The sequence below is a fragment of the Cnephaeus nilssonii genome, assembly GCF_951640355.1.
Source record: "Cnephaeus nilssonii genome assembly, chromosome: 18".
NCBI lineage: Eukaryota > Metazoa > Chordata > Mammalia > Chiroptera > Vespertilionidae > Cnephaeus > Cnephaeus nilssonii.
In genome coordinates, this window is record NC_137089.1 from 14795600 (window position 1) to 14812019 (window position 16420).

The 16420-nt window shown below is 42.1% G+C and overlaps 1 protein-coding gene across 1 annotated transcript in view; it reads left to right on the forward strand.

The window, feature by feature from the left end:
• Window positions 1-1021: 1021 nt before the first annotated feature.
• The window catches only part of FZD6 (frizzled class receptor 6), a 30769-nt gene continuing 15370 nt past the window's right edge, over window positions 1022-16420 (forward strand). The window contains exons 1-2 of the mRNA XM_079796336.1: window positions 1022-1225; window positions 2213-2522. Of these exons, the coding sequence (XP_079652462.1) occupies window positions 2346-2522 (177 nt within the window). The 5' untranslated portion in view covers window positions 1022-1225; window positions 2213-2345. The remainder of the gene's footprint in view (window positions 1226-2212; window positions 2523-16420) is intronic.

The window sequence follows — 16420 nt, forward strand, 5'->3', positions numbered from 1 at the left end:
AATCCCATTGGCACCTGTGCCTCAAGTTGATGCCCAGACTCCCTGAACTAATGAAAGCTTTTTTTTTTTCCCCAGTATCGATATCCAAGAAATAACTCAGTTTCCAACTAATCTCACTTGGGCAATTGACTTTATAGGGCAAATTGGCCCTGTTTAAAAATCTTGGCTCCTGAGATACAAAAGCAACCCAAGTGCCCATCAATAGAGGAGTGGATAAAAAAGTGATGGTACGTGTACAGAATGGAATATTACTCGGCCATATAAAGGAATGGAATCTCACTCTTTGTGACAGCATGGGTGGACCTAAAGGGTGTTAGGCTACTAGTAAGTGAAATAAGTCCAAGTCAGATACCACATGATGTCATTTATGTGTGGAATCTAAAGAACAAACTAAACAGACACAGAGAACAAACAGATGGTTTGCCAGAGGGGAGGAGGGCTGGGGGACTGACTGGGTGAACAAAGTGGAGGGGTGAAGATGTACAAATTAGTAATTACAAAATAGTCACGGGGATGTGAAGTACAGCACAGGGAATACAGGCAATAATATTGTAATAACTATGTATAATGCCAGGTGGGTACTGGAAGTATTGGGGGAATCCCTTTGTAAAGTATATGATTGCCTACCCTCTACGTTGTACACCTGAAATTAATCTAAAATAATATTGAATGTCAACTGTAATTGAAAAATTAAAATAAATAAAAAAAAGTCTTGGCTCCTGAAATCCAAACGAAGTGGGTTCTTTTGAAAGGAAGCTTTATTTGGGGGATCACCCAGAGTGTCGACAAACCCTTCTTATGCAGAACCCCCTGGACAGGGCAGCGAGGTAAGCACAGCCCTGTGATAGCATCACAGACCGCAAGGTGGAGGGGACTTCCCTGCGCCTGAGCCCCGCCGGCCTCCCAGCTCCCCGACGCCACCCCGACACCGTCCACCCCCGCCCAGCCCGGCCCGCCCCGAGCACGGCCCGGCCCGGCCCGGCCCGGCGGGCGCCTCCTGGGCGGAGCGCGGGCGGAGGGCCAGCCCGCACCCCGCCGCCGCCGCCGCGAGCCCGGACCTGCCCGCGGCCCCGGCGGCGCAGTCTCGCGGGATCGCTCAGCTCTCGCTCCCCGTGCGGCTCCCGGGCGGCTGGAGTCGCCGACACCCCGGGGCCGCCTCAGGTCGCGGCTGGACGGCGGGCTGCACGGGGGCGGGCGGGAGAGCCGCCTCTGATCGTTGCCCGAGGTGAGGCGCCGCGGGGTCCCGACGGTCGGGCGGCCTCGAGGGTGCGGGGCGGGCTGGGGCGCGCGGAGCCGCAGGTGCGGGGCCGGCGGCGGCGGCGGCGGCGGCGGGGCGCGCGGGGGGGCCGCCCCGGCCGAAGTTCCCGCGGAAGCTGGGCCGGCTCCTGGCAGGCGGTGCGGGGACCCCGGGGCCGGGACGCTGTGGCCCGCGGCGGCAGGCCCGGGCAGGTGCCGGGTGCGGGGAGGGCGGGACCCCGCCCGCGCTGGAAGCCCGGGCCGGGCGTGTGTTCGGGGTGGGGGCGCGGCCATGGGGGGTGATTCAGGGCCCAGAGCCGCCCTCCCACGGAGGCTCCGCCGCCCCCCGGGGACGGATCGGCCTACTTCCCGGGCGGTGGGAACCCTGCTCCCCCCGCACCCCCCGCACCCCCGCTCCGGAAAACTAGCCTGGCTGCTCCGCAGGTGGGAACTCCGGAGGGCTCCCCTTTCACAAACAGGGAGGATCAGCTCCCCAGAGGACTGCCCCCCAAACGGGCTCTGCGGGGCCTCGGAAGCATGGACACCCTCCTTCGGTCTTCAGGCACGTCCCTGGGGCCCAGGGTTCCTGTGGTCAGAGGTCCAGCAGGTCCCTTGGGTTTTATCCTTTGTAACCTGCTCCGGACGCCCCGCGTCCCTCTCTTCTCCGCCTCACTCACCCACCCACCGCCCCCGGTGCACCCCGCGCTCCCCGCCGCACAAACCCCCGTCGTCGCGGTTCCCTGGAGAGGCCGTTTCCTCCGCACAGGCCGGGGCAGGTGGGACAGTGTCGGTAAAGGGTGGAATTTTCCGTCGTTTTCCCAGTGATTAGCTGCCTTCCCACCCTCGGTGAGAACCTTAGCTCCGCACTTGGACGTCGGCATTGGAGTTTATGACACATGTCCCCATACTCCCTCTTGGTTGTTTTAATAATAATAATAATAATAATAATAGTAATTGGCTCGGAATTCGTTTTCAGGAGAAGAGCCGCTTTCAACATGGTCAAATAATGAAGTGAGACATTTGAACAAAGCTTTCTCTCTGGACGAAAATCCGAGAATGAGAAGAGCGATTCGCCCAGGCCGTGCGGTAGAAGCAGGAGTTTGAAGAGGATGGAAATGTGGGCAGTGCTGTGGATAGGTGTTTTCCTGCCCCTCGTCAGAGGGCACAGTCTTTTCACCTGCGAGCCCATTACGGTCCCCAGATGTACGAAAATGGCCTACAACATGACGTTTTTCCCCAACCTGATGGGTCACTATGATCAGAGTACTGCTGCTGTGAAAATGGAGGTGAGTCGCTCTTTATCCCTTCCTAGAAAAGTAGTTTATTGCTCTGTCCTGGAATAAACTATGACGGTGACTTTTTTTTTTTTTAAGACCATAAGGGATTCTTTCAGTTGTGTACAAGTCATATTTGGAAGAAATCCTTTTGGAGATTAAATTACGCTACAGATGTATGTTTTGTGTACATTTGTGGCCCTGTTTTGGGGACTTGCTTAACATGGGGTTCGTTTTACATAAAGTAGAGTTATGAATGATTTCGAAATGTCTTGCACCCGGCAAATATTTCGCTTTTCTGAATCAATGATGCTAGTTCCTCTAATAATGTGAATTTTGAATTTTTCCTAATTCATTGAACATACAATCTATATCGTCTGGACTACATGTATTTTCTTTTTTTAAAAAATTTCTTTGTTATTTTTAACTTATTGATTTTAGAAAGAGAGAGAAACGGGGAGAGGGAGAGGTGGATTTGTTGTTCTACTTCCTTATGCATTCATTGGTTGATTCTTGTATGTGCCCTGACTGCATCCTTAGCGTATCAGGGCTTAGAGTACATATATTTTCATAAGTAGTTGCAATGTTCACTTGGCACCGTTTTCTGAAGCAGATAGATAATTGGAAGATTTTGGGGCTGTAGATGGTGTTTTGCTAAAAAAAAGTGGCTTTTTTTAAGGCACTGGAATATTCTTTGATACTTTTTAAAAGAAACCGCATGTCAGGGGCAGAGCAGAGTGATACTAAAGACTGCCTTAGGTGCCTTCGGTGGCTTAGAGACTTGCAGATTGCTACGGAGGTGTGGGAAGAAAGAGTTACCTATCAAGACAGGGACCTGCCCTCCCGTACAGATCTGTTAGGTTGATAAATCTCATGAAGGAAAGACGACAAATGTTCCTGTAGTTTTTCTCCAGAAAAAACTTTCCAAGGATGATAAGCGCTTCTTTTCCCCTCACGTTGCTGCTAAGGGATGGAACCCCTGTAATTTTAATGGAGACACTACTTAAAAAACTGACCAAACTTGATTTTACAGCTTCAACAGTCTTTCATTGCTGGTTAGTGGAATAGTTGTTGGACTACCTCATTGTAGACTCGTGTCTAAACTAGGAGGGCTTTTAAATACTGAAGTCGATGTACTTTATATGGGCATTACACATTGTGTTATTGCAACCTTTCAGTGGTCTTTCAAACCAGTGCGAGATGTGATTTTAAACACTGAACAAATGATGCACTGAGACTTTCATTGATTAATCAGAACTGTTTTGATGGTTTAATCTGATTAAAGTAAAGTATATAGTGGGGAATAGTTATGTCATTCATTTCTCTGATGATAGTACTAGTACATGTTTTATAACTCATGTCTTATAAAGTTCTTAAAATTTTTAAAACTATGGTTCTCTTTCTGTGTAGTAGCTACATATATTTTAAGTTTGAATGCTAACATCAGCCTTATAAATATAGTAATCCACTTAGAATTCCTAGGGGAGAGAAGCATCCTGCCAATAAACGCCTGTAATCTATAATAATAAAAGCATAATATGCAAATCAGCCGAATGGGCCGAACAGCGGGAACCACCGTCCCGATGACCTTCTGGACGACTGCGGCTGTGAGGTCGCGCATCGGGCCTCTAGTTCTAAGATAATAAGAATTAGCTTCTGTTCTACACATCCTTTTAAAATCAGTTATTTTTGCGGTAAGAAAAAAAAAAAGTGTTTTGTGTTGTTGTTTTTTTTACTTATCTAGCTTGTTTTCCAGGTAATTTTGTGTCGGGACATTATCAAGAAGGCATTTTTTTGTTACTGACTCCTTCCTTTGAGGATATCTTCATTATAAAGTCTTCCTTGTGCACTAAGCTTCCTTATAGTCTTTGCTATTAAATTTTATTACACAAATCATACTTCAGTAGGTTTAGGATATAAAAGAAGAAAACCATACAGCATTAACTTAAACCTACAAAGAAGAAATGGAAATGGGAAGGCAAACTATCAGCCTGAGTCTGACTTTAAATCCCTATATATGATTTTTTTCAGTCCATGGTTCTGTACCTTTCTTATTGCCCATCCTTATTTGTCCTCAGCCAATGGTATTCTCTTTCAGTTCCTGTATTGAATTTCCAAAATTCTATAATTTGAGAGTTGTAAGTTACCATAAATATCATGCAGAGCTTCTTAACCTCTTTTGTGCCATTGACCCCTCTCAGAATAAGATAATGTTTTAAAATTTAGATAAAATGAGTAGGATTACAAAGGCAACCAATTATGTTGAAATATACTTCTAGTTATAGGCCAGGTTAAGAACGCCTGAATCCTTCATTGTGTAGGTGAAGAAACTGAAACCCAAAGAAGTTCTAGTGTTCAAGGTCTGAGCACTATATGACACTGTCTTCTCTGTCAACATGGGCCATAATGGCATCTTTAACATTTTTTTAACCCTTGATCATAATAAAAAAGAAAATATTTTCTAAGATTCAGAATATGATATGTTAATTATTCTTTGCTGCTGCTTTGCAAATTTCATTTAAATAAACGTTAAACTGGGAGGCATTTTTTTTAAACCTTTGTTTGGCTCTACCTTTCCCCCCCCCCTCATCTGTGTGTTACATACAAAGTCTTATTAGACTTTTTACCTGTAAGCCAATTTTTAAAAATTGGTTTTAGAGAGAGAGAGAGAAACATCAGTTAGTTGCCTCCTGCATGAGCCCCTACCGGGGATCCAACCCACAACCTGGGCTTATGGCCTGATTGGAAACTGAACCCACCACCTCTTGGTGTATGGGATGACACTCCAATCAACTGAGTCACGCTGATCAGGGTTCGTTAGAATTTTTAGATCAAAAATAAAATCTTTAGCCTTCAGTCACTCCTCTCTGTGGTACTAAGGTGATTTTACTAAAATGTAAATTCATGCAATCTACTTTGGGTTAAATTCCTCACTATTTTCCTGAAGCTGGAGAAATACAGACCTGACTCTAGTGTGGCTCTTCTTCTCTCCCATCTTGTCCCTTCCAGTGTATACACTCTACTTCAGCCAAGCCATCCTATTTATAGATCTCAAATCCATATTATTCTCGTTCACTTCTGTGCCTTTGTACATAGTGTTGTATCCACTGCCTCTCTTCACCTGCTCGGTTTCCTCAGATCTGAATTAAAGCAATAGCTGTGCTTAGTGAAGCCTTCTTTCACCTTTCTCCCGAGCTTACTTAATCAGCTCACTCTTCACACTCTAATCGTGTTTAATACAGGCTGGGGAAGGTAAGGTTACAGTTGTTCATAGGGAAAATAATACAATAATTAATAAATAATAATACAAGAATAAACTCTGTTTTGCATATTTACAACTGTAAACCTAATTTTGCCCCACCCCATATATACGACTGTTCTCATACCATGCTGTGGTGCAATTATTTAAATGGCTCTCTCACTAGAGAGCCATGATAGGTGCTCAATAAAGCCTGAATAAAGAAAAAGGTGGTGCTTCCTGTCCTAATAAATCAGCAAAGAGAATTTCCCCCCAAATCTTTGCCTTCCACCTTTATCTTCTGCAGTGTCTAAGTAAAACACATTCTAATAGTTTTAAGTGGTTTATGTATCATCCACTTTCAGCCTGAGCCTAGTTCTAATAAAATATATCAGTTAACATCTTCTGTATTCTTTCCCATATTAGCTTGACACATATATGTTATAATTTATTTTAATTCTATTTTTAACCATTTGCATTTATATGGAGTGAATAAATTCATCTTTTGATTGGATCATTGTATTATCTTACCTAATAAAAGAGAAACATGCAGATTAACCATCACTCTGCTACACCCACAGCCAATCAGAGTGAGTATGCAAATTAACCCAACAAAGATGGAGGTTAATTTGCATTGGCAGGCATGGTATGAAGCCTGCTATGAGGGGAAGGGGGGCTGCGGTGGAGGGAGCTACTGGAGTGGTTGGAGTGGTGCTCCAGACAGAAGCGAGGACTTGCCGGCTCCCGGGCAGCTGGGAGTGAAGCCAAGGGAAGGAAGGCCTATTTTTGCATGAATATCATGCAACGGGCCTCTAGTAAACTATATGTGTCATATTTTTCCCTAAACATTGTATTTTAATACTTATTTGTAGTCCAGACAGTACTAAATTATTAACTGCATGTATCTTGACTTTTAAAGTGTTTTATAGCTTTTCTAAAGAATAGCTGGGTTTTACACCGCCAGCCCAACTGCCTTTGGTTGCTCCTGGTTCCTGCTGCATTTCCAATGTTCACTAGGAATCAATATTAGGATGAGGGGCTGAAGAAATATCTGATGTTGGGCTTTCTTAGCTTTCAAGAATTTCATGTAATTCTAGAGATCTATCTCACTCCTCTTTTATGCCTTAGTTTTCATTTTGTATGATGGCTATCCTGTTTTATAGACCTTATAGTAGTTATGGTCATTGCAAGTCTGTAATTACACTGAGTGGCCAGATTATTATGATCTCTGAATGCATAATAACCTGGCCACTCAGTGTATATACAGTATATATATATTAGAGGCCCGGTGCATGAATTCGTGCATGGGTGGGGTCCGGCCAGCCTGGCCAGGGGGAGGGACATGGGTGGTTGGCTGCTAGTCGAACTCCTGGTCGAGGGGACAATTTGCATATTAGCCTTTTATTATATACACTGGCCAGATTATTATGCGTTCAGAGATCATAAAAATCTGGCCACTCAGTGTATATGAGATGGTTTAGAACAGTGGTTCTCAAAGTTTAGTTCATAGACCAACATCTTGTGAACTTGATAGAAATGCAAGTACATGGACCCCATCCCAACCTACTGAATCATGATCTATGAAGATAGAGCCCAAGAAACTGTATTTTAACAAGCTGTGCAGGTGTTTCTTCTTTTTTTTTTTAATATATTTTATTGATTTTTTACAGAGAGGAAGGGAGAGGGATAGAGAGTTAGAAACATCGATGAGAGAGAAACATCGATCAGCTGCCTCCTGCACACCCCCCACTGGGGATGTGCCCGCAACCAAGGTACATGCCCTTGACCGGAATCGAACCTGGGACCCTTCAGTCCGCAGGCCGACGCTCAATCCACTGAGCCAAACCGGTTTCGGCAGGTGTTTCTTATGGATGTTAAATTTTGAGATCTATTGGTTTGGAGCAGGGAATGCAAACTTTTTCCACAAAGACCCAAATAATAAATATTTTGGCTTTGCAAACCATACAGTCTCTGTCACAGCTGTGCAACTCTGCAACTGTAGTAGAAAGCAGCCATAAACAATATGTAAACAAATGAGTGTAGATATGTTTCAGTAAAATTTTATTTACAAAAACAGGCAGTTTTTTGGGGTTTTTTTTTGCCCACAGGCTGTGGTTTGCTGAACCCTGTTTTAAAGTACTTAAAAGTACTATAAAGTACCATAAGGATTAGAGTACTATAAGGATTATACATGTATAGCATGTATAAATAAACATTATTATGCATTTTTGTTAATATGTTACCTGAGTTTATGTGTTATTTACTTTACACAGAAATTTTTAAGTCAAATTTATCATAAACGAAAGGATCTGACTGGGATATCCTGGTTTTTTAGTTTTATTTCAGAGATTGCTTGAAATCAAGGACTTCGTTTTTTTCCCCCTTATTTTGTTTACTGAAGCTAAATTCATTTGTATTACAAAGAGTTAATTCATAATTCTGAATAGTAACTTGGCTTCTTAAAAAGGATGTTGTACAGTCTAATTCTCCCAGGTGGAAAAACAAATGGCTGCTGGTTTTCCATTGTGTTCCTCTTTGTTTCATATCTAGAGCATTGTTTCTGACATTGTTAGGTTGATGTCCCTTGAGAGACTGATTTCATCCGAAGAGAGCTGAGGCTGAGCTAGGGAAAATGGAAACAGGAACATTTATTTTTCTTTTTGAATTGCCTTCATTGAGGTCTAGGCAAAAGCAAAGTCATGTATTATGTTTGGAACAGCATGTGGTCATTCCACTTGTGAAAAGTCTAAAGGGAAGTGAGCCAAAGGGGGTAAAAAAAACAACCCCTTTTCTTGTCACCTGTTAATATGCACTACTAAAATGTCTCTTTCAATCTTTGTAATAAAAGCGCAAGCGACCGTTATGGCAGAACGACCAGAATGACCGGTTGCTATGATGTGCACTGACCACCAGGGGGCAGACACTCAACGTACCAACTGCAAGAGGGTGCAGGCTGGGCTGAGGGGACCCCCTCCCCCCCCCCCCGCCCCTGCATGAATTTCATGAACAGGGCCTCTGGTTAAAAATAAAGGGAGAAAAACTGTGTACACAAACAAGAAAACATCTATTTCCATGGGCAGTGGTTTTTAAGCATTTTCATTTTTCTGCTTGTAGAAGAGTCTAGGGGACCCGTTCCTTTCCTCCTTCTCTACTTTTATATCCCTGTACACAGGCAAGAAAATGTTTAGTGTGACTAACCTATTTATTTCTCAGGGAAGGCTTTCTGAAAATAGCTGCAACTGTTCTGAAAGTAAGCTATTGAGTTCTTTAAAATGAAATAGGTATTGAAAAGTCAGTTGTGTGTGTAGTGGCTACTGTTGTGTTTTAAGAGCAGAAACCACAAGCGTACTTTCCTCTGAGATACTGTGTTGCAGTAGTAGGGAAAGCACATTGACTATTTCTGAGTCTGCAGAATCAGGGTTGGTCTGCATGTAAACAGAGGACAGAATTTCTTCTGGGAGGCTCTGCTGATAGGCACCAGGTTCCTACAGAGCCATCCCTGATATTCTGGGTCTAGGACATTATTAGTTATACCCTCAGGAGAACCTGGCCACAAAGGGACGTGGTTCTTTCAGACCACGGGGCGGCTGTTTTGTTGTGACTTTTTCCTTTTCTTGAGTTGTGGCATGTACATAATGAAGCCATATCACTCTAGTTTGTATATTTTTCATGTATTCATTCATTAATGCTTATTGATTGTGTACCTGACTGTGTAGCTTCCCCAGGATTAGTTTTGCTAGATACAAGTTTTAAATGAAAAAAATTGACATTTTTTTTGTAGTGCCAACCAGTTACTGTGTATATTTGTCTAATTTCCAAAGAAAATTACAGCTCTTTTGGATAAATAATTAAAAATTTGTAATGCTCTCTGCTAAGAAATATTTTAAAAATAGGAACTTTTCCAATATGGAAATAATGCAAATTTTTGTTTTTTATTCTCTTGTATTGCAGGCTCCGCTTTGCATTCGTTAAAGAAGCTGACTTGCCTGAGATTGGTCACATTCATGAAAATAAGTGGCAGAGTTTTTACCATTTTATTATACATTAGCCCATTAATATTCTCAAAGGATTTACTATCCTTGTAACCACTTCAACAGTATTTGTTCTGTGAGGCGTAAACCTTTAAGGACCCCTTTAGATCCTTAATGAGTCTGTTGTCTAGCTAAGGCAAATCAATTACTTTTTCCCCAGTCACTTTGTCTCTATTTTATTTCCATCACTAGAAATTATCTTTCCTTTTGGTGCCATTTTAAAGTAAGATTTAAGCTTTTAATATTTCTTGAGAGTTACTGTGTATGTCACCATGAGTAGAAAGCTTGAATCCTGAAGTGAGAATCAGATGCTTGTAATAGGTTGGCCTTGTTCACTGGTAAAGTGGCTGCTTCCATGTACCAGTGAGGTTCTCATTCATGCTTCTGAAAAGTGAGGAATGTTTACATGTCTTGTGCCTTTAGCACTAATGGAGGCAAGGCATAGCCAAGACACCGCTGCAGAACCACTCTGTTTAGGCTTAGCTTTATATATTTTTAAAGCATCAAAATATCTTCCTTTTTTTTTTTTTTTTTTTTTTTTTTGTAATCTCTATTAGAATTCTAACCCAGATTTTCTTTCAGGATCTTACATCGCCACAAACCCCAGGCCCATATTATGGTTCCTTCGTTATCATGTTATCACAGTATGGGGGAACTAGTTGGTGTGTTTTAAGGAAAAGGTGGTAGTATGGCACAGGTAGTCATTCTGAGGGCATGAGGAATGTGCTTGCACTGCTTTAATTCCGAGCAGGCCACTTGAAGGTGGAATGCTATCAGAGTACACCTGATGTGATGTGTAGGTGAGTTAGGTAACACGCCACTCATGAAAGGTAGTTGGGTTAAGTACTCTAAGTGTCCCATAGTTGTGTCCAGTCTGTACCAGGAAGTATTAGCAAAAGCAAGGTGGAAGGTCCCTTTTATTTATGTGGGGTTAATCTCCTCGTTGGCACATGTCTATGGCCTCATCAGCTTTATGTCCTAAATACAGTGGAATCTCAGTTTTTGAACTTAATTTGTTCTGAAAGGCTGTTTGAGAAGCGATATGTTAAAAAACGGGATAATTTTTCCCCATTAGAAATAATATTGAATTAATCTGCTCCAGACCCCCAAATGATTCCCTGTTTTAACCTTTCTCAATTGCTTGTGATTATTGTTTCACACCCTTAGCAACATCATCTTGATGACCTCTTTATATTTTAAAATTGTACTGATTGTCAATTTTGCTATACTTGGTAGCCAGATCAGACACATGAACAGCTCTGTCATACTTTGCAATTATTTATTTTTTGAGTTTTATCGTTGTCCTCACAACTTTTCTTTTAACTTTGCTGCTATCACTAACCTTTGTAGGACCCATAGGGACTTACTGTGTGTATTTAGTAATAATAAGCAGCAACAAAAGCGAAAAAACAATGTGAGGTTTAGCAGTAAACTGATTCATACTCGCCTGAGAGATGCGGGACTGATCCTATAAGTATCAACATGAGAGGCTTGTTGGGTGGAGAACTGAAGTATTGTTTGTCAGCCAAGACATTTTTTCAGTGAACAACTTGGTTGAGAACCGAATTATTCAAGATGAGAGATGGTTAAGAATTGAGGTTTGACTGTATAATGGGCCAGCATAATGTCCTTTCAAATAGTGATATGGTTGGAGCCTCTGACAATGAAATTGAGGCACAGAGCAGGAGAGCTGATGTTCCTCTAAGGTAGTGGTTGGCAAACTCATTACTCAACAGAGCCAAATATCAACAGTACCACGATTGAAATTTCTTTTGAGAGCCAAATTTTTTAAACTTAAACTTCTTCTAATGCCACTTCTTCAAAATAGACTCGCCCAGGCCGTGGTATTTCGTGGAAGAGCCACACTCAAGGGGCCAAAGAGCCGCATGTGGCTCGCGAGCCGCAGTTTGCCGACCACGGCTCTAAGGCATTGCTTCTCAAGCTCTGATGTGCATCAGAATCATCTGAAGGATTTGTTAAAACAGATCCCTGACCCCACCCCCAGAATTCCAGAATCTGGGTGGGATGGTGCATTTGCATTTCTAACAAGTTCCCTGGATATGTTGCTGCTGCTGCTGCTGCTGGTGCTGCTGCTGGTTCACTGTTTGAGAGCCTCTACCCTAAAGCCACTAGGCAAATTGTGCTGCTGTCCCTCCGGGATGGAAGGAAATTGCTTTTGGAGAAAATAGCAGTGGTCAGTTTAGAGCCACTTATGAGGTGCCAGGATTGTACTGATATGTTACAGTAAAGAGACCAATCTGGAAAAGCACTTTAGCCATTTGATTAAGGTGGCTTAAGACCATCTATTAATAACGTATCCAATTGTACTAGAGAATTAAAATGGGCAGGTGCTAAGAATTACTGCCCCTGAATATGTTTTTGATAGTGTCACCAACCCGTGGAAGTCCCTGGTCTGCAGTATTGCTCTTGACTTTCTGTCGTGATAGCAGGACTCCTCTAATGGGTTTCACTTGACCCTTTCTACCATAATAATATTTATCCAGGTAGCATTGTGCTATTGCTAAACACAGTATTGGAAGGATACACCCATGGACTTAGGAAATTACAGTGGGTTGGTTTTGGGGTCTCAACGAGCCCCTGTCAAAAGCCTATTTATCATCTAACATCCAAAAAACTCAGTTTCTGAAGCTAGCACATTGGATCTAGAATTAACATACCCTTAGCAGTGTAACTTAGTTCCATCTAAAATTGTGGTCTTTCCTTCTTTAACCATCACATTCAGAAACAACACAAATGAATAGTAGTGTCTTGTAAGTAATATATAATTCTTTTTTCCAAATTCAGTTTTGATTTGACCCTTCCAGGACAATCTGGGGTAGAACTGTATTGTACTTATAAGTTGAGACATTGAAGCGTGGTGGAGATGGGGTATGAGGCTGTTTATTTTCTTACTACAAAGTAAATCTTTCTGATGCCTCAGCAGACATGGGATAAGGGTCTGCTTTGATGCTTTGGGTTCAGAGCACTGCGAGTATTCTGAACCTTGTCCTGGATCCCCATGTCAGATCTCAGGGCCCTACTGTTTCCTTATCACAGTATCACTAGATTTATGTGAAAAGGAAATAAATTTAGCTGATACAATTTGGCAACCTGTAGGATCAAACTCCATTTGTTTTTCAACTTCTTAAGCATTAAGTCGTTTTAATCCTTGTGTTTCACTCCACACCTCCAGCCAAGATTTCGGATCGCCAGTTTGTCCCTCTTCCTCAGCCAGGCAGTGCCGCTAGAGCACTCACCTCAGCCATCGTCCTGGAAAGCTCATGCTCTTCACTCAGCCTTGCCTTCCCGGGCACAGCATTCTTAGACGTTGTTGGAATTTATAGGATTACAAGGATACCTCAATCACCTGTTTTTCTACTATATACCATGGGCTGTCAGATTTCCATCTCTAAATACTGACTGAATATCACTGCTTTTAGTCTCAGTTTAAGTCTAGAAAACCACTTCCAGAATTCCTCTTACTGAGATCACATATATAATTGCTGTCCCAGTCTGTCTTGGTTGCAAACAATAGAAACCAACTTTGACGAATATTGGATAGCTTGTCAAATCCATGGGGAGCCTGAAGAACCAGGTTCAGAATATAGGGAGGAGCAAAGGGAACCAGGACACAGGTAGGATCATGTCCCAGGACCAGTCTGTCCCAATGTCAATGCCGTTATTTTGACATTGTGGGCATTATTGCCTCCCCACAAATAATCTGTTCTTTTGTACAACCCTCTCCCAAAATATCACAATACTGGGAGCATCCAAATGGCCAAGCTGTTTCTGTTATCAGATTGCTCCCTACATCATCCCTCCTTAAGCTTCTGTAGCATCCCACCTACTTTGGAATTCCCAAAAACAGGACCGCTGGGCAGCCAGAAGTGATAGATGTTCCCTCTAGAGCTCAGTACAAGACAGAGTTACCTACCAAGGAGAAAATTTCTTTGTAGTACAGTTGTTTTGAAATTTAAGTCCAGCCCTGTTACTCTATGCTTTGTTACCCTCTTCATAAACTTTTTGAGCCACAAAGTGTCCTTAGAGATCATAGTGGTTCATCACTCTCATATCACTAATGGATACTCAGAGACTCAAAAGACAGAAAATTATCTCCCAAAGGTGCCACTGGAAATTAATGGCAGGGCTGTAACCAGAATGACGATGCTGGCATTATTTCCAGTCAAGGGTTATATAAAGTGCTCCACTTATTTTGGTTCTCTTTGTCTATCATAGTTTGGCTCTGGCTGTTTTTCAGAGTGGAGGTATTAGTGGCCTTCTCAATTGCCCTCTTCTTCTTTGTCCCTGCTGGTACTAATAGTTAACTACCACAGGATTTCTTCCAGGGACTCACCATTTCCTTAAAGGAGCCTATAATTTATTTCTCTAAGCATTAAAACTATAATCAACAGGACTATTTTAGTTATTATTGAATGTAGAATCTCAAGAGCATTGTTGATATTTTACGTTGTTGTAAAAAGGATTGGTATATGACAGTGGTCGGCAAACTTCGGCTCGAGAGCCTTGGTTTGCTGCTCTGTTGACTAATGAGTTTGCCGACCACTGGGATAGGGGCTTAATCACAAGGAACAACAACAGCCTGTAATTATTGGAATCGAGAGTCTAGGTCAGTGGTCGTCAAACTCATTAGGCAACAGAGCCGCAGTTTGCCAACCACTGGTATATGAAAAAGCATAGTGCTTAGCTTATGGTAAGTGTTGACTACATCAAAGCTCTGATTTATTATCAGTAGCTATATAGTATTGTTAAAAGTAGCATTAGATCAGGGCACTTAAATTCTAACAGATAAGATTTGAGGATTTCAGTAAGAGATTGGATTACCTTTTTCTCACTGTAATTTGAGGGTTTAGCGAGGTCATTGGTTTCAAACTGATTTCTGGGGGTGCTTTGAGGTCACTGGGGGGGAAGAAGAGCAGTGGGAGGTGCCTTAAAGGGAGGGCTTCCTCTTCAGCCAGCAGCTGTGCTTTTATTGATTTACTATATCAGGCTCTGTGTTTTGGACATGGGTTGAGATGCCTGGTGTCAGCAAGTGGAACTGTCCTGGAGGTGGGTGGTCTTTCAAGTCTAGGGTTCACCGGAGAGTTGGGGGCCAGAGGTAAGTGTGGGAATCCTTTATGTATAGTTGGTATTTAATGCCATGGTTCTGGATGAGTTTTTCCTAAGCAGTGAGCATAAATTGGGAAGAGGTCTGAGGATTGACCTCTGGGGCACTTCATTATTTAATATTGGGAAATGGAAAAGGATCAGAAAAGAAACAGCCTGCGAAATAGATACAAATCCAGGAGAACTGGTGTCCTAGAAGCCAAGTTAAAAAAAAAAAAGGTATCTCAGAAGGAGGGCAGTCCATTATGTCAAATGTTGTTAAGATTTGAGTAGGATGAAGACTCAGAATTGACCATTGAATCTGACAATGAGGAGGTTATGGTGACTTTGAAAGTAGTTTTCTCTGGAGTATGGGGGATAAAACCTGATTGGAGAGGGGGCTTACAAAGGAATGAGAAGAGTGGAATTGGAGAAAGTGAGCATACACAACTATTTTGAGGAATTTTCTATAAAGGGGAGTAGGAAAATGGAACAAATGGATAGGGTTTGGGATATGGAATCAAGGGAAGATATTGTTTTGTGGTGATTTTTTTTTTTTTATGGTGGGAGATAATAAAGCAAATTTGTCTGATGGAGGAATCCTTGTAGCATAGATGGGAGGAATTATTGCCAGAATAGGAGACAATAGCAGAAACAAAATCCTTGGCTAGTTAAGTGGGGAGAATCCAGTGTACAAATGAAGGTTGTGGTTGATTAGGGGTTCAAGTTGTTCATCCATTGCAATACAAAAGGCAGAGAGTGCGGATAAGCTGCAGATATGTTGGTACATTTATTTAGAAGATGAGGAAATTGCCTGGTTGTTTCTGTCTTCTCAGTGAACTAGGAACAAAATCATCAACTGAGAGCATGGAGTGTGGAGAGGAGAATGTGAGAGAGATCTTTTAAAAAGAGTTAATAGATTGAAGTTTTAGCCCAGACATGTTTTAGTGTAGGATTGCAAAGTGTTATGCCAGCATTTTCATTTTGAAGACTAGTATCCTTCTATTTTGAGAACTGTTCTTATATTCTTTGATTATCAGCCCCTATTTTGAGAACTGTTCTTATATTCTTTGATTTTCTGCCATTTCTTCCTGAAGCCCATTTAGTCAGATGTTAGGCACTTAGACTGATGCTCTGATTGGGAGGATTTTCTAATTGTCCATCTCTTTCCTTAGCTTTGTCTTCTAATCCTTCCATAGGATTCTTTATTTCAGCTATCTTATTATTTTAATTTTCTGTAGTATCCTATTCTTTTTAATGAATGCAATAGCTTCCCATTTAACATTAACATTTTTGTTTATTTTGTGATTTATTTTGTTTTGTTTTCTTCTGTCTCCCGCATAATCTGTTCCCTCCAAATTTCCCTTTATCTGCTTGCTTGTTTTGGTCTCTGTCTCTCATAAGGCTTTGTTCAAATGCCTGATGATTCTTGGCTGTCCATTTAAATTTGTGTGCATTGAAAACTCCATGTGCAATAATGGGGCTTGTTACTGGCTTCATACTAAGGTGAAGTCAAGCTTTTTCATGGTCAATATCTA